Raw genomic sequence first — 25984 nt, 5'->3', positions numbered from 1 at the left:
CTAGTTGAAACAGTAATGTTGAAGCACTCTAGTGACATTTTTGATGTGATGTCATGACACAAATGTGATTTAACTCGACATTGACAGAATATGCATCAGAATCTGCACATTTCAAGTAACTGCTAGCTTGACACAAATACTGTGAGTTCTAACCTCCCCAAACCTCCCGGTTTTGAAACTAGAGAATAAGAGAACTGTTAACACAAAATCTGAATGTTCAACTCTGCACCAATGGCACAAGAAGAAATCAATGCATTCACCTAACTTATTTATTAAAATCAGTTTTTAATATCAGTGTTATACTTTTTGGGGTCAAAGATACCAAACATGATTAAAACAATACAGTCTGAAAAAAAAGTACCTGTTGAGGCTTCAGGTACACTGAGGATATGACAGCCATTTTGCCGCAGAGGGCTGAAGCAGTGGGATTCCCCTGAAAGTCCATCGTTGTTGACAGATGAATCTATTGCCCTGTAGCAGTCCCCATAGAGGAAACAGTTCTGTATAGAGTGAAAGCTGCCTTGATAACCTGAAAACCAAGATTGTATTTTAACAATAGCAGTCTGTCTTTCACTTTCCACAATGAAATAGTCTTTCACTGTTATGCTCTAAACATTTGTATTCTAAGCAGTTCAACAATCTTTAAGATATTTTGGCTTTGCTTCATAGACTAGTTTACACACAATGTTGTTTGGATTCCAGACTGGGTACGGATTTGGCCCATGGGACGCAATTAAGGAGAGATGGCCATACTATGGTGATTGTGGGGCTGGTTCTCCAAATAGTTGGAGTTGTCATTTGGGATTTTTGTTCAACATCAGTAGGCCTCCCTTTCTCCTTATTTATATCCTCTTTACACTGAAGAAGACATTTTTGCCGCACACAAAAGGACATCTTCCAGGAAAGAGAAAACAAGTTGAATGTTACGCCATCAAAAAGTTTGTTCTGCTGTCTTGAACTGGAACAGAGTTTCCAAAGAATTGGAAACCATTTGCACCCAATACAGAATTATGTCTTCTTGTATGGGGACCAGGATTGGCCCACACACTAATTATACAGTTGAAGTCCATCATTCTGCTTGCTAATTTCCATCTTTTGCCAGTTTCCTGCTCCTACTGCAGACTGCCACTTTTATTTAAAATAATTATACCCCCTCTGTCTCTCCATACAAATATCTGTAACACAGCTTATAGCAATATAAATTCTGAAAACAGTAAAGAGTTCCTGTTAGTGAGGGTTCCCTAACCTTGAGAGTAGAATTACAGAGGCGAGGTGGAAGATGCAGGAAAGCCATATTATGTGAGTACTGCTCTGCTTGTTTCATTGGATACAATACAACCCATTGACCAAATATTGTCTGCTTTAATAGGGAGGGGCTGTGGTTCAGTGGTGTAGGACATATTTTGGTATCTAGAGGATCCCAGGTCCAGTTCTTGGCATCCCTGTTTCAAGTATCTTGAAGGACAAATGTTGGGAAAGGCCTTACTCTGTCTGAGACTCTGCCAGCCAGAGTAGACAATGATTAATGGTTAAATGGGCCAATGATCTGCAGGACAAGGCAGCTTTGGGACAGGTTGAATGACAGAACACATGCTTTACATGCAGAAGGTCCTGAGTCCAGTTAAAGAACCTTACAGTCAAGCTACGCATGAAGGTGTTCCATGAGTTGTGACTGGGATGTGATTCCTCATGCCTTTTTCCTGATCTAAAAAGATGCCAGGGACACACTATTTGCCCTGCTTTGGCCATTTCAGATTAATAAAATGGTGTTGGGGGAGGCTTAAACCTCTCCATGCTGCAGTCGTGATCTGACTTGAGCCCTTTCATTGCTGACAGCTGAATTTTTAAAAAAGCAACAAAAACAAAATAAAATAACAGCCCTTCTGGGAGCTCCAGGCATGGAGTTCCCAAGGCTCATCAGACTTGGCCCTGAACTAGATGAACCAATGGTCTGCATTAATATAAGGTAACTTCATATGTGCAGTTAGTCTTACTGTCAGCGGACTAACCAGGGGCAGCCTGTCCACTAGGCAGCCCTAAGTGATTTGGTTTCAGAGGTGGAAGATCATCCACAACCAGTGGTATATTGGGCCTAAATGGCGCCCAAGGGCATGAATGCCTCCACTTTCGGGAGGGTGCGGTGCTGCAGCAGGTGGCCCAGGTGGGTGCCATGGACATCCTGCTCCCCTCCCAGCCTCCTTGTTGGGGGGTCAGGGCTTGGCAGTGGGCGGCTGCAGTGCCCCCACCTCCTAGCAGGTTGGCTCCTGGGGAGGGTAGAAGCCGGCCTTTAGGGAGGTTGGCAGGGTGCTCAGCACCCCCATGTGACCAAATGGCGTGTGCCCAGGGACATGGGATACCCCATGACCCCATTAGCAGTACGCCACAGCCCACAACCCTTCACCTCTCTCAACTGGCCACAATGGTAGGGTTTGCTATGTGAAGGTTGCTATTTTGCTTCCTCTCTACATTGGGCATGGGGTGGAGACAGGCCCAGCATGGCCCTTTCACATTTCCTCTTCTTTGCCATCTTGTCTCAGCCAGAGGAGAAAAGAACAGGTGTCAGCATTCCTGTTAGTGCTGCTAGTATAAAAACTGTGCCCCCTGCTGGCCGGCAAAGTAAAAACATTACAAATGTAATGACCCGCATATAAGTCGAGGGGAGCTTTTTCAGCATTAAAAATGTGCTGAAAAATTCGACTTATACATGAGTATATATGGTATATTAAACATACTCAATAAATATATATATAACATCTCCTCTTTCTACTTATGAGGGGTGTATATTGAGAAATATCAGAAGATTTTGGGAGTGGAGCTTGAGAAGGACAGGATTTGGGGAAGGGAGGGAGCTCAGCAAGGTATATTGTCAGAGAATATGCTCTTAAAAAGCAGCCATTTTCTCCAGGGGAGCTGCAGTTTAAAGATAGGATAGAATTCCAAGAAATCTCCAGGCCTCACCTGAAGGCTGGTGACCACACTAATTATCTTTCTGGAATGAAAACATGACCCTACATATAATATAGCCTCTAGTGACTGCTCAACAGTTCCCCCTGGTTCTAGAACTGTAATCATTTGGATGCTATTGATTTTTATCTAATTTTTTAAAATGTGACTCAAAGTTTATCTGCCTTTAGCATTTGAAGATACAGTGGGTTAAAATAATAATAAACAGGCCAATGACATTATTTCATGTTCCAAGTTGGGCATGGAAGTTCATGGAAGTTCCTCAGTAGTGAAGTAGAACTTCCACACTGAGTTGCGGGGCTGTTGGGGCTGTAAAAAGTAGCCCTTGTGGTGAGACTTAAAGGGGAGGAAGGAAATATCTTGACGAATAAGGAGGGAAGATAATTTTTTATGCACACAGAATCTGAGGCTCTGTAGGAGCACCTGCTTTGCATGGAGTAGGTCCCATGTTCAATCCTTGACATCTCCAGTTAAAAGATCTCAGATAGCAAATGTTAGCACAGAGCTGAGATTCTGGAGATCTGCTGCCTGTCAGAGGATGTGGAGTTAGGTGGGCCAGAGGTCCAATTTCAGTGGAAAGGGCAACAGCCGGTTTTCAGTTATATGGAAGCAATCCAAAGGAGACGACACCTGTCTCAAAATCCTAGTTGGATTCTGATTTTTTCTTTTAAAAACAGATGTATAATGTTCATGATAGAACTGTTTAATAACCATCATGTAGTAAAGTACCATCAGATGTTTACACTAGGGGTAACTCTGCCAGTATTTGTGGCAGAGAAGAAGATGGTAATATGGAATGCTGGATTCTAAGCGGTGTGTGTCCTTCCTTGGCACTGGTTAGGGAGTGTCTGGCTGAGAGAGTCAAAGAGTTTTCACCAGAGGCCAGCCAGCTATCTCTCTCTGAGACTGCTAGGACAGGGGCTTATTAAATAGATGCTGAGAGTTATCCTTATTTCTTTATTTATGAATCATGAAGTCCTCTCCACACACAGTCTAAAATGTCTGTATACTTTAGTGATGGGATACTTCACTTTTAATAAGGCATTGATCAGACTCTAAGGAACACTTTGTATGCCTAGCTAAAGCAGAACATTTCCCAAGCTGGCCAGTACACATTTCTTCCAGAGATGACACCAAGTTATTCTTTCTCCATCTTTAGGCCCAAGCCAAACATGACACACAATTACATATATCTTTTCCAAGTTCTTTTTTACCCAAAAGCAAATTCATGAGTCTGAGAGTTCAAAAACAGAGACATGCCTGGGGTTGGGGAAGGGGACTACTTAATCCACACAAAATAATGAAATCATTAACTCAAATCATCCTCTCCTGCTTGTCTCCCCCAGAGGCTATATAGCAAAGAGAAAATATGCCCAAATCAGCCAGTGGTAGGAGAAAAAAAACCTGCCCCACCGATCAGAGATGGAAGGTTTTTAAATAAGACATATTTCTATATTCCTGCAGAGCTCTGATCCAGCAAGAAGGTGATGTTTTTATGTGCCCGTTGCTGGACTGATGATGTGCGTTGGAGACCTTCCTATAAGTCCAGGATTGGTTCAGTGCATGCCAAAAAAAACAGGCAGGCAATCCTGGCTCATTCTGAAGATACTTATGGTCTACTATCAGAAGATATCGTTTTGCTCCAGAGACTAATGTGGGCAAAATTTTGTTCGAACCCTATTTTATTTATTTATATTTATTCTTTTGACTTCTGACCTGCCCTTCTGACCTTTAAAATCCTTTGTACCTATTAACATTCCAGTGTCCCTTTAAAAAGGGTTAATAATAGTCACCTAAATTAGTTGCACTAATCTACAGCAACACTGAAATTGTCTTTGGAAAAGTAAAGTTTCTTCTTACAGGCCTGTACACTCAGTATAGGAAAAACAGTGACAGTCCGGTTCACACTAATCCCTGGCTGCCACATGGATCTGGGAAACAAAGGGGGGTGAAGCAGCCCACGTGATTGGATTGTGGGGATTAGAATTGCTATTATTTATATTTCATCTGTTATGAACCTTTCATCATACCAAAAGCTTGATATGTGGTTGAGAATCTAAAGGGAGGGCACGACTTTGCAAAGAATATGCCAAAGTAATGAGTAGTTTTTGGGAGGCAAGGGTGAATCAGTGACTGGGAATGGGAAAAGAACAAAGAAACCATTGTGCTGAATTGCATGGATTTGTTTCACTAGTAGATACACTTTTCTCCAGTAGAAAGGCATATTGTAGGTCAGGAAGGCTCCTTCTGGAGGAAAGTGCCTCTGATAGCAGAATGGATTTGTGTGATCCAACTCACTTTCTAGAAAGGCTAGTACAGATTTCTCCCATCCGACACACTGCAAGCCAGCAGAATGGAATTATGAGGCTCCTGCGTTATTTCACTGAAAGCCCTCACTCAAGTCCTATTCCGTTCAAGTCAATGCTGCTATACTGCAAGGGATTCAGTTTGACTCCAGAAAAAGTCATTTTACCTTTTTGTACATAAATTACACCATCTCCGTATGCTGAAGCACAATAATCCTATGGTGATTTCACTTCTTACCCAGTCCTTCTACCAGTATTTCAGTTCAGTCATTCCGTCAATCTGTCATTCTACTAGTATACCACCCTGCTATTTTCAAGGCAGAGGGGAAAACATTTGTTTTTGTTTCTTTTAGTTTACATTCTTTGACAGATACGTTGGCTCTATGTGCAGAAGTCTCTTTCAAGATCTAACTGAGAGTAACAGCAGAAGCTCAAAATGAGGTTTAAATCCCAGAATGATAGTACAATTAACAACCACATCTGCTTTAGTCCAGAAATCTAAACATGGAACTTTTACAAAGATTTTCAAACTCTTAAGGGGCTAAAATATTTCCTCTTCCTTAAAAAACAGTTTTGTAAAGTAACATTTATATTTGCATCAAAAATGCAGAACATTCTGGCAGCTAAGATGGGTTTTTTCCCCCTTTCCAAACAGATTGCAGGCATTCTTTCAGTTTGTCGGATTTAAGTCAAATCTGTGGCAGCTTATTTCCAGTGGAGAATTTCCCAAACACCATGTTGGTTTAAGTGATCACTATTAAATGTTTTATGTGGAATAAAATGTAGAAGTATAACAGTTAATAAAGGAATCGACTATGTTCCAAACATAACATTGAGTTACAATTTTGCTTTGAATGTGACACAAAAAAGCTATATTTAACCACATCACAAAGTATGCTGGTTGTCTGTATTTCCCTCAAGCCGCAACCTAAAAATCTAAAGTACTTTTTAAACGAATGATGTAATGAGGAAATTGTTGGAATATATCTATTAAACGCCAATTCATACATGTCATTCCACTTAAACATATGAGCACAAACAAGTCAAACTTGTCAAATTACATAAAATTTCTATGAAAGGACATCATGCAAGATATAAATAGTTTTGCTATTTCATTGGGTTGCCAAATTCCTTCAGTGCATAACAGTTTCCATCTGATCTTACTTTAGCTCCCATTGGAGATTCTGCTGGGTTTTGTTTTTCTGTATTATCCATGCAGCCTCATCCATACATTGTCCAAAAAAAACCCCTGTTTGAAAATTCCTTCCACACACGCAAAATAATGCGTTTTCAAACCACCTTCACAACTGTTTGTAAGTGGATTTTGCTATTCCGCACAGCTTCAAAGAGCACTGAAAGCAGTTTGAAAGTGCATTATTCTGCATGTGCGGAATGAGCCATAGTGCCCAGAACAAGTATGAATATACCTTTCTTCCCTCAGTGACTATTCTTCACATTGTTATTCTTTGCTGGCCTCCCTACCCCTATTTGCTGGATCAGACCAGAGTCCATCTAGTCCAGCACTCTGCTACTTGCAGTGGCCCACCAGAAACCTTTGGGAGCTCATATGCAGGATGTGAAAGCAATGGCCTTCTGCTGCTACTGTTGCTCCCGAGCACCTGGTCTGCTAAGGCATTTGCAATCTCAGATCAAGGAGGATCAAGATTGGTAGCCACAACTTATCCTCCACAAATCTGGCCAAGCCCCTTTTAAAGCTATCCAGGTTAGCGGCCATCACCACCTCCTGTGGTAGCATATTCCAAACACCAATCATGCACTGCATGAAGAAATGTTTCCTTTTATTAGTCCAAATTCTTCCACCCAGCATTTCAACGTGTGCCCCCTGGTTTTAGTATTGTGAGAGGAAGTATTGTTTAGTATTGTATATTGTTTAGTACTGTGAGAGGAAAGCAATGACAAAATACCTCTGCTTCTCACTTGCTTTGAAACTCCAGTGGAGACATCATAGTTTGGCTATGGCTTGACGGCACTCTGCACACGCACGCACGCACATGCGCACACATGCACACACGCACGCAAAATACTATTTTACCCATTTTTCCCGCTTCAGCCTTCAAAAAACCTACTGGTAGCATGGTGAAAAAATACAAGAGAAAATGGTCGCTGGTGGAGGACAGGACAAACCAAGTCAACAAAGCTGAGAATGGTCCATTCCACAGTCAGGGGTAGGCTAGAGCTAGGAGCAGAATCTCTGGACAGGGAGCAATTGGTCTCCATCACCAATCTTCAAGCTTTCTCCACCCCTCTTGAGCAGAGAAATTAGCAATAGCAATACTCACAGTATGTAAGTTTAAATCTACAGTATTTTCATGCTAGCAGCAATGAAGTGGGGGGGTGGGGGGACGACAGTGGGATCCAGGCTACTCACTGTAGCCTACTTCAGTATCATTAGTTCCTTTGCTCCTCGTTCCAAAAGCATGCCAATACCATCCATTCTGGTCTTAATTTTGGAATAAAGGACTGAGAACTAACACTAGAGGTATCAAAAAGATATCAGAAACCTCCAAAATAGCAGTAGTGTATGGTAAAAAAAACTGTGAAGGAGACAGGAGCTCATTATCAAAGATCCCTCTATGGCGCCATTTTGACTTGCGACTGTAAGATAAATTCCATACCTACTTCCAACTAATCTTTTTACACTCTGCTACTATCTTTTTACACTCTGCTACTACCAACTAATCTTTTTACACCTGCTAGAAAATTAGCAGGTATTTCTGAGGGGCCACTGATTGACTCAGTTATGAGATTACTGGACCCAACATTATTACTGGATAAGCAAGCCAAAGCAGGTGTAAAAATTATTTCTTCCACCTTGGAAAATTGCTCCATATGTTGATGTGGCCCTGTAGATCCATGCCATGCTATCCTTGATGTTTTAATATTGTAATGTACTCACCATGGGTTAGCCTTTAGTGGCAAATCACAAACTCCAGGTGGTACAGAATGTTGCAACATGGTTACTATCCAAAGCTAGGCAGAGGGTACATATCACACTATCCTGCAGTGACTCCTCTGGTTGCTGATCAGTTAGTAGGGTCAGTTTAAGATATTTGTTATCTCCTACAAAGCTTTTAAAGGTCTTGGACCCACATACCTGAAGGACTGCCTTTCCTGCTATGCTGTACCATGCTAGCTTCACTTATTTGACCAAAGCCTTCTGAAGGTGCCTAGAAATGGATAAGATGATCAGTTGCCCAGGCACGCACATTCTCCGTTGTCATGCCCATCTTGTGGAACAGCCTGCCTAAGGAGGTTGGGAAAGCACCCACACTCCTATCATTCCATAGAAAGTGCAAAACAGAAATGATCAAGGGGGGAAGGTCCAAATTGCAGCATAATGGAACACTCCAGGACAGCATTTTCAGAAGCGGACAATAGCCTACTACAGCATTTACTGTATGTACCAGGAGTCCCCAGTGTGGTACCCATAGATACAATGGCATCCACCAACACTTTTCCTGGCACCTGTCAAATTATCTTTAAAAGTGGATGGGGCTAAGTAGGGCCCCTGCCCAGCAGTGCTTCTTGTTGGCCAGTGATGATCTGATTTGCTAGGTAAATTAAAATAATGTGTTTTTATTTTGTGTCTATTGTGTGGCAGACTCTGTCTCCAGTGACAGCCACTTTGTGGTACATCTTGCCTTAGTTTTCTGCTTGTACTGTTTCCTGATTTCCGTAATATTTTATTTTATTGTTTTCTGGATGTCTTATGCTGTCTGAGTGAATTTTAAAAGATATTTTAAATATTTTGTAATCCACTTTGTGGATTAAATAAATAAATTCCAAAGGCTGGGCAAATATGGAAGGTTGCTCACCATTTTTATGCATCGATTGTCTGGTTTTCCAGCAAAAAGTTCTTTTGTTGAAAGAGCAACTGTCAGTACAAAAATCCAGCAGCAGTAAACTAAATACACAATATTCAAGACAGTGACTAATCAGCTCCACACAAACACAGGATGACTATAAGGGAACAAAGGTCAGACTACCTCTATTCAGATGCCTCACCTATTGATCTTGCTATCTCCATTGTTACTCACTTGCCAGGCCACACCTATTCAGATGCCCTCACCTATTGACCTTTCCTCACAGGTACATATACTCCACTTGCTTTCCTTTCCTACTATCAGATCCTCTGAAGATGCCAGGGTCAGGAGAGAATGCTGCTAGAAAACGGCCATACAGCCTGGAAACCACACAGCACCCCAGTGATTCCGGCCGTGAAAGCCTTCGACAATATAAAGAATACTAGCGGGGCCCAGCCACATGTTGCTGTGGCTTATTGTGGTGAAATGGAAAAGGAACAGTAGCAGCAAATCAATTGCAGAGGCCAGCAGTACGTGCTCATGCAAACATGCAGCCTGATACTGTGCAATGTCATTGATGTGTGTGCCCGCATTCCTTGGGCGGGGGATGGAAAGGCACCCCTCCCACACATCTAGGCTGGCTGGTCATGATCCTTTACCTGGGAGTAAGTTTGGTTGGTGGCAATGGGTGTCGCTTCTGAGGAAACCCTCTGAGGGGCGCGACGCAGCCATTCAAAGTATGTCACAGTTGCTGTACCAAGCTTACTCCTGAGTAATGCGTGCCTGGTTTTCTTAACTGTAACCGCAGTATTCAGGGAATCTAGGGTGCCTGGCCCCTCCCTCCCATCCCTTGCATGCCACCCCTCACTGTCTCCCCTCTCTCACTTCTCTTCCCTTGCATGCCACCCCTCCCTCCCTCCCTCTCCCTCCCTTCCCTCTCCCTCGTGTGTATGTATGTATATGTGTTTCACTTCCACTCGAGTTACTGCCTATGTACTGTTTTCACTGCTCATATCTGGCCGTCTGAGTGAACATTCTAAGCAGCACGAACATTCTAAGGGTGACAGTTACACACAGGCAGCTGCATGTCCTTCACCAGGGAGTGCCAGGAAAAAGGTGTTTTACCTGGACCAGGTGTGAAATTTCAGGTATGTGAACATCTAAAAACACTCTCGCCTGGCTGACTATAGTGGCTGGGAATTTTCAGAGGAATTGGCCCAGCAGTTACTGAGGTATACTGTCATCAACAAAAATTAGCTTTTTATATAGATAGACACTTATCAGCAACAAGGACTCCAGATTCTTCTCACACATCTAATAGTGGAGTAAAAAACTGTGTACCTTTGGAGGCACGAAGTGAAGCGGTGATGAAGTGGACTGGAGAGTGACAAAAGTATTACAAATTCCCTCCCGGTAAATCTTGGGCTAAGGAACTAGAAGATTTAGACCGAGAACCACTTATAAAATTAAGTAATGTGGATCTACAGGGCAATGGATCAAACAAGATAGACCTCACAGTTATAGAAAAAGTACAACCCGTTTCTTGTACTCCAGTTGGCAATGGAAGCAGGAATACGAAAGAAAATCATTTATCGGTAGCACTGGAACCAGTCATTCAAAACAACAAGCCAGAAAGGATAATGATGCAACTGGCTTCCACTCGGGCCAGGGCCTTTACGGCTCTGGCCCCGGCGTGGTGGAACACTCTCCTTCCAGCTGTCTGGGTCCTGCGGGATCTTGGCGATTTACGCAGGGCCTGTAAGACTGAGTTGTTCCACTGGGGCTTTGGAGAGACCAGTCGCTGAATTGTGCCCCCTCTGTTCTCCTGTGAGGGTCCCCCCCCCTTCCCTCATTAGGAGGATTTTTAAGTAAGGATTTTGCGGGATGCCAATTTCATGTAGCAATTGCTGTTTTAAATTAAATTAATATTTTAGAGTTTATGGGGCTGAGTTCTTAATGTTAGGTATTTATTGGTTGTTATTTACTCGCCCCTCTTGTTATTGTATTTTATGTTGATGTTGTACACTGCACAGAGCCCTCCGGGGATGGGGCGGTATACCAAATTGAATAAATAACAACAACAACAACAACAACAAGATGCAACACCAAGAGCCAAACAACTGATGCCACCTCCAATTCAAACGTATCAAATGGTTGTGTTCAAAATGTAAAAATGGATATTGAAGAGCGAAATACTGATGATTGATATGATCACCCCACCCAAGCAAGGTTTGTTTCTTGGAACATTGCTGGGTGGGGTAGTAAGTCCAAAAATTGCTACTTCTCATATTATCTGAGGAAGTTCTCAGTTATTTTAATTCAAGAGTCTTGGTGTCCTCAGGAGATTTTTTTCCAGGTTACAAAACATATTGTCTCCCCGCTACAAGGGAGAGTAGTGGGGGGCAGTGTTCAGGTGGTTTAATTACTCTAGTCTCCTTAAAGGTAAAATCTAAGGCTCTGGAAAGCTGCCTTCCACTGGCTCAAGAAACATAAATAAAGATAGGGGACTGGTCTTTTGTTATAATAAATGTATATATGCCCCCAATTCAGCAAAAGGTGAAATTAGGTAACATGTGGAGTAGGTTAATTTCTTATGTGCAAAAACTAGAAAGTCAGTTTCCTTGCTATCTCCATTGTTACTCACAATAGCAGGGGATACAAATGCCTGAATTGGCATAAATTTATTTAATCTCCTTGCAAAAAAAGGGTTTCAGCAAGATGTCATCCAGTTGCTATATGCCCCTTTTTTTAGAAATTTGAGAAATAAAATCACAAACGCAGCAGGTATTCATTTGGCCAAACTGGGATTAGAGTTAAATAAAGTTTGGCTAAACGGCTTAATATAATTCACGAATGCAAGTGAATTTACGTTTGTATCACAACACGGAAGAAGCGTAATTGACTACATACTGATTTTTCCAGATTTGTTTTATCTTGTGGAAGATTTTGCGGTCAATAATTATTTTCTCAGTGATCACCTCCCTATTGTTATGACATTCAACTATCAACTTCCATTAATTAAAAATAATATCAAAGATCAAGATCAGTTTAAGAGAATTAGGTGGACAATAGAAATAGAACAGGAAATGGCTGCATATCTTAAGTCACCAAACAGTTGAGGAAAACAAACTTAATGTTATGGTAGCAAACTCTGCATGGAAAGGAATCAATATGTATGCAAAATTACAGCATCTCATTACTGAACATTTAGCAGGCTCTGAAGTACCTGAAGTAAAAAAAACTTTAACAAGCCCAAAAATTGGTTTGACATGGAATGTGTGGGTATTAACAAATAAATCAGAGTAATTTACAATCTATTTCGAGACTAAGGATACATATCTATTTGAATATCTAATATATTTAAAGAAATATTTAAATCAGGTCCTAAAACAAAAACTTCAAGATATGGTCGTACATGAATGGCAATGGTCATTCCAGGCTATTTGCTCCAAAAATCCTAAACAATTCTGGAACTGTGTTAACAGTTCAATTCGTCCAATACAACTTCCCCAACATTATATTCAGAGGTGTAGCTAGACCAGAGTGCGCCCGGTGCACACTCTGGATTTTGCGCCCCCTGCGGCGCCCCCCCGCAGGGCCCCCCTGTGGCACCCCACCCCACTTACTTTTAGGAAAGGAGCAGGCTGGAGAAGAAGGCTGGAAGACTGCCTGCATTGCCTGGGCCTGGTGGGAACTACATTTCCCAGGAGCCCCTGGGAAATGTAGTTCCCACCAGGCCCAGGCAACGCAGGCAGGCTTCCGGCCTGCTCCATTCCTAAAAGTAAGTGGGGTAGTGGGCCACAGGGGGGCACCGTGGGGGGGAGGTGGCCACAGGGGGTGCCACAGAGGGAGGGGGGCCGCAGGGGGAAGGGGAGGGGGGATTTTTCCACCCCCACATGACTAGAAATGGTGCGCCCAGTGCATCGCGCACACACCCACCCCCTGGTGGCTTCGCCACTGATCATATTACACCAGAAATGTGGAGCTCATATTTCAATCTTGTCTTGAATGATAATGATATCCAATATCTGAATGAAGAGACAAGTTTAGAAAATATAGCATAATGGCCCCCAGTCATGCCTCAAGGGATTGTATCTTTAATAACTGATCTTAAACTAGGAAAATCCTCTGGGCCTGACCTCATTGTTCCTGAGCTAATAAAATCTAATACATCCATGTGGTCACAAATTTTGACCATCGTATTTACTCAGGTAAATTCGATAGGAAAAATCTCATAATCATGGCTAAAGGCGATAATAGTGCCAACTTATAAGAAAGGTGATCATAATGACCCTGCAAATTATTGCCCAATCAGCCTTTTATCGGTTGTTGGGAAATTATATGCCAAATTTTTACACTTAAAATTACTCAGATGGACACAAGAAATAGAGATTATTGGTCATGAACAAATAGGATTTGCTAAAGGTAAATCTAGTGTTGACCATAGAGTTATTCTGACACATCTGGCCCATAGACAATTAAAACAACACTCTGCAAAATTATATGTTGCCTTCTTAGATCTGAAAAGAGCCTTTGATTCAATCTCTAAAATTTGCTATGGGAGAAACTCAAAAAGAAAAATATCGATCATAGACTCCTCTTCCTGATTAGACAGCTGTACACAAACTTGTGTACAGTAAAATACACACATGACGGTTTCCTTACTGAAAGTATTCCTAATAACAAAGGGGTAAAAAAGGGCTGAATAATACCACTGACTCTGTTTAACACAGTGATTCTGAACCAGGGTTCCGTGGTACCCTGGGGTACCATGAGCATGTCCCAGGGGTACCCTGACAATGCTACCGCCTGCCCCCCCCACCAGAATCAAATGGATTTTGAAGGGGCGGGGGGAGGGGGTTTGGAAACTTCGTGGGCTTCCTTTAAACAAGATTTAAAACAGCATTGTTTTATTTGCCTAAATGTGGTGTGGATTGGGGGGGGGGTAGATTTAAAGGGAGCTTTCCCTTTAAATTCCCCCAAATCCATGCCAAATTTAGGCAAACAAACAACGTGGCTGTCAATGCAGCTTTCCCTCCCCTCCCCTCCCCCTGCTTGCCACTCCCCCCACCTACAGGCCAAAAAAGGAAAAAAAACCCTTTAAAATGCAAAAAAAACATCAAATGAACCTCAAGGGTACCTTGAGATATGAAGAGCAAGGTCAAGGGTACCGCGATGTCAAAAAGGTTGGGAAACACTGGTTTAACATCTATATTAGTGATCTACCTATCGAATTAGCAAAGAGAGACAGACACAATCCCAAATTAAAAGATAAACATATACCTGCCCTGTTTTATTTAGTTGATACAGTCTTAATTTTGCTCACGTTTACTATATAAATGTAATAATTACTGTAAATTAAATAAATTAGACAGTTTGCTAAATCAAAGATCATGATCTTTGCAAGATCATGGAAGAAATTAACTTGGAAAATCTCTGGACAAGTTTAACAAGTGAAGCACTATAAGTATTTAGGTATCTTCTTTACTTATAATCTATCATGGTCAGCCCACTATAAAATGGTATCAGCGAAAGCCTCTCTGAGTGCAAATGGAATAGCTAGATTTTTCTTTACAAAAGGAAATCAGTATGTACTGGTTGCAATTACAGCCTTTAACTCAAAAGTGGGTCCGTAATTAATGTTTGGTGTACCAGTATGAGCATTAGCTTATAATGTGGTCCTAAACACTATACATTCCAAATTCTTGCATAAGATTATGGGCCTCCCAAACTGTGTATCAAATGCTGCATTATGCATTGAGTTAGGTTCAAATATCTTGACAAGTCTGGTCTGGATCAGAGTCATAAAATACTGGTTAAAAATTCACTACCACTCTGAACCCGGAATCTTCTCTAACTTGATGCTGTCTGAATTAAATTTATCAATGTGGCACGGAAAAATTATTGAAAAAAATCACTGAGATTGGAGTCTCTCTGGACGACCTACTTATGCTTACTTATTCAGAGGTCAATAGATTATTAAAATATAGACTGCTGGGATGGGATTATCACAAATCTCTAATGGCTGCAAATAAGACCTGCTCTCCAGTGAATCAGCTTATAGTTGGAGATAAGGATGCACGTCTCAATACCTTCGATATTTCATTGTCCCTAGATTGAGATGCGCCCTTACCATGGCAAGATTTAATGTAGTCCCCTCTGCCTTATTAGCTGGCAGATACCAAGGGATTCCTAAATCTGAAAAATTTGTCACTGTAATATTTGGCAAATAGAAACATTAGTGCATACATTGCTCTACTGCTCAAAAAAGGAGCACATCAGGGCAAAATACTGGGCACAGCTTTTTGTGCAATGTGATGGTTTAGCAGATAAATGGAAACTAAAATTTCTCCTGGACAATTCGGATGCAGATTACTCTGAGTCAGTTGCAAAATTTCTATCTGAGATAATTGACAATTTTAAATAAGTTTATTAGTTGTTTTGTTTTATTGCATTTCATGTTGTAACTTTATGATTAATGTATATGCTAATAAAGGCTACGTATGTATGTACATATGTATGTATAAGACTTCTTCTACGCACTTCATGGTCAAAGGGCCCAATTCAGATAAGGGGGGGGCAAACAGCTTGTGGGAGTGATGGAGGGCCGCTCTGCTCACCCTGCTGGCATGAGGGGCACCTATACTGGCAGAGAGAGCAAAGATGCCAGCATGCAGGCACCACACAGCTCTGTGCCACTAAAGCCCAGAAGTGCCTACCACCTGGGAGTTACACCAGCATCTGAGAGCACACTGGCACAGTGCAGGGTGAGCTGGGCCATACACTGGGGTTCAAGGACATAGGTAAGAGGCGGTTTCCCGGGTTCAACAACCCCATTAAATGTCCAAAGCTCCACCCCCCCATTTCTGTTATTTTGGGTATTTTTAGTGTTTTTTTCAGTTTTTGGCCTGCAGGGGGCGCAGTTTTTAGGCTAGCAGTACCAAAAATCCAGGGATTTTTTGGGAGTCTCTCCTGATGATACTACCCAAGTTTGGTGAGGTTTGGTTCAAGGGGTCCAAAGTTATTGACTCCCAAAGGGGGGAGTCACCCCCCAAATTTCCCCATGTTCTCCTTTTAAATCCACCCTCTTCAGCATGGATTTAAAGGGAGAATCTGAAGTCCCCATTTTAAACATTGCAAGTGATGCTGTTTTAGGGTGGGGGATAATCCACCCCAAAACAGCATCACTTTCAATGTTGTTTTAACTGGGAATCCCAGGCAGATTCTGCATGGGCCAAAAACAGCAGTGTGAAAACAGTGTAAAAGCATTTAAAACAGTGTAAATGGGGTTTACATCATTTTCACACCATTTTCACACCACTGTTTTTGGCCCATGTGGAATCTGCCCCAGATTCTCCCTTTAAGGTGGATTTAAAAGGACAATCTGGGCTCCCTAGTTTAAACACCATTGAAAGTGATGCTGTTTGGGGGTGGATTCCAATATCACAGTGGCCGCCCATGGGGGGAGCACAAAACTCAGATTTTGCACTGGGTTCCATTTTTCTTAGCTATGCCTCTGCCTGGAGGGGAGGGCAGAAGGGACTGCTGGCTGGGAGCCCAGCCCGTTGGGGGAAGGGTGAGGCAGGGGAGTCTGCCGGCCCCGGCCCCGGAGAGCTGCTTTTATAAGCACTGAGGCAGGGGATGGGGTTTGGGGAGGTGTGGCCATGCCCCCAGGGGCAGGTGAGGGTGTGGCCCCCTGAGCCCCCCATAAAAATCTATACCTATGTCACTGCTGGGGTTTTAACCTGGGAAAGTCCCCTCCATGGCCTCTGGAAAGTATGGTATAAGTCATTTTCTGCAATGGGGCTTTTCAACTGGCAAGAAGATTTTTCAATTTTCCTCCTTTCCACACCACCTGAAGACCCTTTGGAGGCTGTGTGGTACCACGTTCACCACTCCATCCCTGGCCACTGTGGAGCTGACGGGCTGAAAAACTTATAGTTACAAATTACTATTTATAAGCCACTGTTTAAACTATTCCTCTCGCATGTTGAAAAACACGCAGTTTTTGATGCAAGAAGGATGTGATGAATTTGTTATCAATATATCTAATTCTGAACAATGGTCTCCGGGTACAGATAAAAAAATCTACAAAATGGGGTGATGTACATTCAGGGGAGATGTTTATACAAACCTGAGGGAACCTTTAGGTTAACTGAAAAAAGCTTTATATTGCAACACAATAAAGGAGGGATAATTTCAAAAAAGTGAACATTAAAAAAATATTAAAATGAGATTTTGGTCGTAATTTTATACTGCCTAGAAATTCTGATAATTCAAAATGGCTGTTGCAACTTTATTTTCACACTGGAGGTTAGTTGGGAAAAGACTGGATGGAAAGTGGTAGACAGCACTGGCACTGGTAAATGGGAAATTGGAAGAGATAGGAACCTGTGGATGTGGAAGAAGGGAAAGTTTTTTGGGGGGGAGATCAGTTGGGATGACAAGATTCTCCCCATTAGCCCTTGAGGGTCCCCCACTTGTACTTATACTAGGTATGCATTTTAGTAAAAGTAAGTATGAAATCTCTCAGGAATATCAAATTATCTAAAACAATGGAGGGGTTCAGTGAAAATGATAGTAGGCTTTCAGATAATAACTAATCATTACAAGAAATATAGGCTGTTGCAAAAAAAATGGGAGCATGATCATTTTCCTCACTCCACTCTACAATGAATAGTATGGCCCTTTTGCATTATTATGCTGTTAATATATTCATCTCAGCTCCACATCATTGGCTGCTACTGGAAGGGGTGGAAAATATACCAGATAATGACATGGGTCAAATAGCACTACAGATTACTTGCAATGTTCAGCTTAATCCTTAGGGTGGATTTGCACATATGTCTGCATGGCTGCTTCTTCTATGCCTGATACACTGTATATACATTTGTATGTCTGTGTGTGTATGTGTTAAAAATACAGTATAGAGTTACCTTGTGGTCTCTGCTGTATAGACTGGCTTTGAAACTGTGTGTATGGTTTATTTGCCAAGAACTGCTGTCCATTTGGAGATTGGCTGTGTGATGATGGAGAACTGTGTTTCTGCAGTAGGGAGGGAGCAGCTACTGTTTTCAGTGGACTAATAAGAGACGGATGAATTTTTTGACCAGTCCTAGAGGAAGAAAACATAAGACAGGTGATAAGCTTGGTACTGTTCTCATTACAAATGCACAAAATAGTGCACTATTGCAGTTTGTGTAAATTTAACTATTAGTATTTGTTTAATTTAATTTAAAAGTACAATATTTACAACCATGAACTATTTTCTATAGCACGATATCCACAGAAACAGCCAAACAGAATTATACATTAAAATCCTATTCCAGCACTTGCACTAATCTGTATTGCCAAGAAAAACAAGTATCGTTTATTGAACCTATTTCTTTTAATATAAGAGCATTCTTACTTTCAGGCTGCATGAAACATTTCCTAAGGCATAAATACCTTATCTGTTTTGTAGGAGATGAGCCAGGGCTACATTCAGCCTTTTTATTTTTGCCAGGTTGCTGTTATATTTCCAAGTGGTACATCAGGGACTTTTGCCAAGCCCAGTAGGACTTTTTTAGTACTTAAAACTGACTCTCCAAAATGCATAAGTGGAATGAAATCAGTTAGTTTAAAGTTCAGAAGTTTTCACACACAATGAACACATGAATGCTCTTATTTAAGGAAGAGTAAACTAAGGAGTTAAGTGCTTAGTTAAAATACGTATTTTGGGATCACTTAAGCTTAAGGGTTACAGTGGCCTTTAAAAATTCACCACTGAAAATTTTGAGTGGGCAGAGCTGGGTGGATTATGCAGATGAGATTGGGGCACTTAACAAGCCCTTTTAACATATTCTCCAGTTCTAGAACTGTCACCACAATAAAGCCACCAATTTAAACGTCTCTTTTTGGGGGCAAATTTTCAGATGGGATGAGCCAGTACCTATGGTGGGTGGTGTACCTATAGCTCTGAACCCCACCTCCACTGCATCACATTGCCCAAATTATCTCAAAAGATGGAGTATAACTTTACATTTTACATTTTTAAAAAATCACAGAAGATCACTGTTGTGAAAAAAGATGTATAAGATCACATTTGAACTGTGCTGAGAATGTTTACTATAAGTTCAAGACACAGACAACTTACTCCCAGTCTACATTACACTAATAAACCCAAGTTACTAGGTAGATTCCATGCATCTATTCATCTGGATTTACATGGGAGAAAGTGAAAGGAAGCACATAGGTATCGTGCCTAGTCAGCTTACCTGAAGTGCATCTTTCCCCACTTTATCTCTGACAAAGACAGAGAAGCCATAATTGATCTGGTCAGTTTTTTCTCACTCTGCTGCAATTTTCCCCAAACCTGGTATAATAGGATGCTTTGGAAAGTTTGGATGTTATATGTTTGGACTCCCCACAATTGATTCCATGTTGATGTCATTTTCTATACCTCAATCCCTGTGACAGCCATTCCCCCACCCCACACGTGGCTTTTGGGAGGCTTTAAAAATTGGAAATAGCTATATTACTATAATGTCATAAAATTTTAACGTTTATTTGCAATAATGTACTGGGTCTCATTGTTCACTTTTAAAGGTAAGTCTAAAGCTCTAAAGCTTTTAGTAAATGGTTCGAAGGGGAAAGTTTCACATATAGCTTCACATATATGCTCTGCATCCCAAAAGAGCTAGACATTCTTTAAAAATAAATGCTGGGAATTAGTACAATGTTGCAGTAGATTGTTATAAAGTTATGGTGCTATAGCTCTAACCATTTTTTTAAGCCTGAGAAAAGTTCCCCTGTGGAAAACATGGACTCTCTGGTGGATCCAATCAGGATGCTTTTAAAATTTTAGGTCATTTTATCTTTGCTGGAAGATGCCTTAGGAATGGTAATATTTAAATGTTTTAATAAACAACAAAAAATGGCTTTAATTTTTCCCCGTAAAACTGGACAAAAAAGATTGAGCAGATTTTTAAACTCCCTACCCCTACACCCCTACACCCCCCGAGCAATGTTAAGGTAGACTTTTCCATGGTCTGATGCCCAGTTACTTGCCTTTAATGTGTTCCTGACAAGAGAAAATACAGTGCAGCATGCCTAATTGCTAACTGTTTTAAGAGAACACAAAACTGGAAAAATACGAAATCCATTTCTCTTTTACTGATACTTGGGGGTAAAATACAACCACAACAGAGACATGGATGTTTTCAATATGAACTCTGCCTCACTTTGTTGTTGTTTTGGAAGGAAAGCTTTGACTGGCATACTCTTCTGTTAGGCAGTGTATCTCAATATTTCTTCCATCCATCTTAGCAGGAAGATCAAATCCAGAGTTCTGTCCATCTGTACTTTATCTCAAATAAATTCCTATATATTTTGTGATGTGGTGCTTGCCTGCACTTCAAACCATTTATTAAGTGCTGTGGAGTACTATATGTGGAGAAATGCAATCTGTTTGGAAGTCTGAGCTAGACAAACGAGTGCATTGAGTCTGAAAAGTTTTTTTCTCTCCTAGCTGAAGACAGGTAGAAAGGGGGAAGTCAGTGTAGCCGGCTTCCTCCCAGCCATTGCCCCCAGTGCACTGGCAAGCAGGGCTTCTGACTTATGCCATTGAAAGGTGGCATAAGTCCATTAAGTCCAATAGGGGCTTCCCGGCAGCAGGGAGGCCTTTTTTGCATTTTGCCCTGGGAGTGGTGGTCCAACACGGCTATAACACCATGGCTTGGCACCCAGCCCCTTGGGTGGGCCTGCCTGGAAACCACTGGCACCTACACATCTCAGTGGGCTGAACAGAGCAGTTCTGGTACTCATGGGTCAGAAGGCTGACTGTGAGAATGATTAATCATTGAATGACAGCACAGATAAAAAAAGAAATATTCTATCTAGTCTCAGAGACCAAGGACCAACGCTTACTGTGTATCACAAACTGGTATTTTATCACAACTTTTAAAGATTAACATTTATTTTCAAAATAATTTTCAAAATTACTTCTTCCAATAATATGGTTCTCCCCTCCTTAATCATCAGAAAAGGGACTGGTCAAAGATCACTCACTGACTTCCATCTCCCTAGACCTAATACGTCAATCTATATGCAACTACACCACACTGGCTATATGCTATAATTGCGACAGGAACAGAGCACTAGAGGTTGAAGGAACATGGACAATACACAGTTCAACTTCTAACACGAGGTCTCACTGAAGTTGAACTGAAGCCTCTGCCTCATTCTAACACCACCTTGTGAACTCCAAATGTGCAAATTTAAGCAGCAGGATATAACATATGAAACAGTTCAAGTTTATCTATTATGGTACAAGCTTTCATAGGGTACAGCCCATTTCATCCAATAAACAAGGAGGACTGTGAAGATAGCGGGCGGATACATATGTAGTGTGTATGTGTGCATGTCCACTGGCAAGGATATTGTAAACATCTGAAACAAACTGAATTTGGTTGTTGTGGGATGATTCTGGTCATGAAAGCCTTCAACAATAAACTGAATATAGTTACCAGTAATGTTTAAAAAAATTTAAATGTTTAAAATGTTTATTATTATTATTGTTGTTGTTGTTGTTGTTGTTGTTGTTATTTATTGGATTTAATATACCACCCTATCCCCGAAGGGCTTAGGATGCTAAAGACAAATATGTGAATGTGTGTGTGTGTGAATATCTCTCTCTCTCTCTCTCTCTCATATATATATATATATGAGAGAGAGAGAGAGAGAGCTCTCATTATATATATATTGTTTATATATATATAAACAATTGAAAGATGTCTTTTACATGACTGCTCATCTTGATATAGCAACCAGTTAATTAGTTTCTTCCCCAGATGTATTTATACATACTAACAATAAACACAAGATAATTTTATAAATTAATAATTATTCATCAGAACCAATAACAAGTCATTTGTGTACAATTCATACAAAGAACTGTGGAGTGCAGTTGTGCAAAGAGCAACTAACATAGTGTGCGAGCAGGCATGGCTAAAATATGGCGGGATTTCTTGTAAAAGCAAGCTCAATATCAGGTTGTTGGCTCAGGGTAAAACTTCACTAAAAATAACTCCTGTGTTATTCATGATGGTGTAAACAAGATACTAGTAACCTACAAGAATTAAATTCGATATTTTAAATCCCAATTCTTTAAAAAGTGTGATGTAATAACTTGAAATATAAGGAACTCGAAGTCAGCTACAGAATCAAGAGACAAAAGCAGAATGAAAAAAGCAGGAAAAATAAAAGGTAACTTAACACTGATTTTCATCTTTTTCTCTAATATTAAAAATGCTTTGCTAATCTGGTTTCTGGATGATGCCCAATTCCTTGCATGTGTTTCTTTTCTTGGTCCTGCCTCAGGGGAGTTTCTGTCAACACAGGCTCAAAAAACAGTTATACCATTCACTCTTCTCAAAAACTCAGTATATGACATTTGGTGAACTTTGCTACTAATCAATCTCAAGTGACATTGCCTCATTCAACAGAAAATGCAGGATCTTTCCCTTCAACAATATGACAATAAATCAGTCACTGTAGCTTATCCTTGGATTCACTGTTTTGCATTATGAGAAGCAACAAGCAAACATATTGTTGGGTTGTAGAATGCAGCACCATTGACCAGCAATTGGTTATTTGCCCACATAAGAAACGCACAGTTAGGAATCCTTTGCTTCACTACAATTCTTTCCATCCTCACCATATGAAAACAAATGTGCCTTATAGCCAATTTCTCAGAATAAAGAGAAACATAACTTGGGGCTCTGATTTTGAAACAGCTAGTAAGTTTTCCCATCAACTTAGTGATAGGAGCTATCCAGAAGGCTTGATTCAAAGAGCTAAAAAACCCCCCCAAAAATCAATAGATGCTCCCAGAGATTCTGCATTGTTAGATAAAAAGAAAATATCTGAGGATAGACTTGTGATGTTGAATATTCAGTATTTTCATCCAGAATTCAAAAGGTGGTTTATAAACATTGGCACATAACAAGTTCTATGATAGGATGCCAAAAACCATCTTTATTTGATTTCAGACGTTCTAAATCCCTGGGTGATAGACTCATGAGCACAGATGTTCATAACTTGAAAGAACACACCCAAGCCACAACAGAACATTTCAGATGTGGAAGGTGCTCTGTATGACATCTTGCCTTGCACAGTAAATATTTTGAATATCCAGAAAGAAACATCAAATTCCCTTTTAGACATTTCAGCAATTGTCTTCTAAAAATGCCATCCATACAATTTTCTGTCTTTATCATTTTGTATATGTAGGGCAAAGTAAAAGAAGGATTAAGACTTACATCTGTGAACACTGAGATTGAAACAAAGTATTAGATGCCCCAGTGGCTGAGCACTGTTTCAGCTGCGCACACAGAACAAGATATGAGGTTTTGTGTGATATGGAAATGTACCGTGTTTCCCCGAAAATAAGACAGTGTCTTATATTAATTTTTGCTCCCAAAGATGCGCTATGTCTTATTTTCAGGGGATGTCTTATTTTTCTGTGTTCTGTTCGTCGGGCATGCTTCCAAACAAAAACTTTGTTACGTCTTACTTTCGGGGGATGCCTTATATTTCGCACTTCAGCAAAACCTCTACTACGTCTTATTTTCTGGGGATGTCTTTTATTCGGGGAAACAGGGTAATAGCCATCAATTTGATTATGTTAATATAGACATGATTCTGTCAAAGCAGGAAGCTAAATTTATTTACCTTCTTAATTCTCTATTATCTCATGGACTTACTATTAGCAATGAGTTATCAAGTTTCTTATAAGTCCTGTTTGCACTTGTAATACAGACATTTTATTACATGCAAGTGCATGAGGAATATGTCTTTAAATGGTTTTTGCACATGTAACTATTTGCATCTGCTACACTGGATAACTTTCATGGCTTGTTACACTTAGCGCTATCGTTATGCTGATGCAACTCATGACGACCCACTTTCTGCACTAGACATCCTTATCAGGTTTTCCTGGTTATCTAATTAACAGATTGGTGAGTTCCCCTTTATATTCTGTAATTTGTTCTAAGATGTTGGGTACTGAGTTGATTATAAGAAATTATTTCTGTATGACATGTTAAGGCTGAAGAAGATTAATCTTTGAAAATAAGTGACTTCAAACTCTTGTTCTCACTTCCATCTGACTTCTGGATTTCTCTAGGATGCACCTACTTGAGAACTCTGGACTACTTTAAGCTCAAACTTTGGGACGACTCTTGTACAGACATAACTATTTCTTATCATCATATGAGTCCTATTTTTGTATAGCTGCTTTTACATTGTTAAACCTTATCAGTAAGAGTTTACGTTCTGAGATTAATTCTTTTGTGTAAACCACACATTTTTTTACAAGAATTGTTAACTCTACTTTTAAAGTGAATTGCAAAAAAAGGGTTTCCTTCAAAATACACATAACTGCTTGTCAGTGGCGTAGTGTCCACGGGGCGGGGTGGGAGCATGAAGCCCTGGGCGGAGCCGTGATGGAGGCTTGGCCAGGCCATGGAGGTGGCATGGCAGAGGCGTTCTGGGACAGGGACAGGTGCCGCCGTGGCAGGGGCGCAGGGTGTGCACACGCCCTGGGTGCAGTTTCCTCTCACTCTGCCTCTGCTGCTTCTCATGTGTATTTTTGCATTTTTGATCATTTGAAGCATGAAGATGTAAAATGTAATCAAAGTGTTTCAAGGCTGAGACATTGTGTGAACCCTGGCATCATTGAGGGACAGCAACATCCTCATAGTATACACATTAATATCTTTGTTTAAACCTTTAAAGTTCACACATACCATAGTTTAAATATTACAGCAGTCAGATTATTTGTACTATCCATTTAGCTGATTCATTGTTTGTTTTGATTTCTATTTGCACCATTGTACTGGAACACAGTGACTGACAACAATGGCAATAACAGGCTTCCATTTCCTTCATGACCAATGCTGATTTGGCTTACAGTCCAGCTGACTGGATAGGAAGGACCATGGTCAGAGTAACCAGCAACCCTGCTTGTTTTCTATTCTCCCAACTGATAGTTTGATTTGTATTAAGGATAGACACAATGAATATGTGGGGCTACAACAAGATAAGTGGTACAAAACCAGCATGGATTGAATAAAACAAGTTAACTGAATTTGAAATAAAACCTAAAAGGCATTTGATGATTTGTTCCTTCAACAGCCAGGTCAAATATTACAGTACCAAACAAAGAAGGAATACCACTAATTCCATATCTTTCATACAGGACATGAAGGCAATTGTTTACATGGAACAATTTACTTCTTTTATATCCCACCTTTCTAGATGCTGTAGAAAGCTTTTCTGCAGCCTCTTTTTGCTTCATTATTACAGAATAATTACAATAGTTAAAGAAATGCAGAAATACTCAGAAATGGTTGCTTCCAGACTGGCTTGCCACCATCAGCTCCAAGACAAGTGTCAATACAGCAACATTTGCAAAAATTAACTTTATTCTCACCCTGTGTTCAAAACTGCCTCTGAAAGGTAACAAAATGCCATGAAGAAATGGGCTGAAGCAAGGAAGGGGGATTACCCCAAAAGATCTTCTCCCTTGTGCAACCTCTTTCTACAAAGCTTACTCTTATAGAAGAGTAAGAAGAAGGATTTTGTTCCATTCCTGAAAACCTGGATTCAAGTTATTTCTGTTTTAATTGTATCTAACACTGTATTTACTGTTGATCACATGGATATATGTACCGAAGTGAAAATTCTACACTGAGGTGGCCAAATTCTGCATTAAAAGCATAATTCTATACCCTTCACAGATCAAACCAATTAAATATTGTATGTGCATAAATTATTCTGATTGTATTGGTGATGGAAGAAGGCAAAGAGATGTATCGATGCCCTGGCCTTAACCTGGTAGAACACTGT

The 25984-nt window shown here is 40.6% G+C and overlaps 1 protein-coding gene across 3 annotated transcripts in view; it reads right to left on the bottom strand.

Annotated features, from left to right (window-relative positions):
• The window catches only part of GLIS1 (GLIS family zinc finger 1), a 254899-nt gene that overhangs the window by 5869 nt on the left and 223046 nt on the right, over positions 1-25984 (bottom strand). For all 3 annotated transcript variants that reach the window (XM_048498920.1, XM_048498922.1, XM_048498921.1), the window contains 2 exons: positions 18031-18209; positions 362-529 (listed from right to left, as the gene is read on the bottom strand). In XM_048498920.1, the coding sequence (XP_048354877.1) occupies positions 362-529; positions 18031-18209 (347 nt within the window). The remainder of the gene's footprint in view (positions 1-361; positions 530-18030; positions 18210-25984) is intronic.

The sequence above is a fragment of the Sphaerodactylus townsendi genome, linkage group LG05 (genome assembly GCF_021028975.2).
Source record: "Sphaerodactylus townsendi isolate TG3544 linkage group LG05, MPM_Stown_v2.3, whole genome shotgun sequence".
Classification (NCBI taxonomy): domain Eukaryota; kingdom Metazoa; phylum Chordata; class Lepidosauria; order Squamata; family Sphaerodactylidae; genus Sphaerodactylus; species Sphaerodactylus townsendi.
Note: the sequence above shows the minus strand (reverse complement) of the source record. Positions and strands in the feature narration are given on the sequence as shown.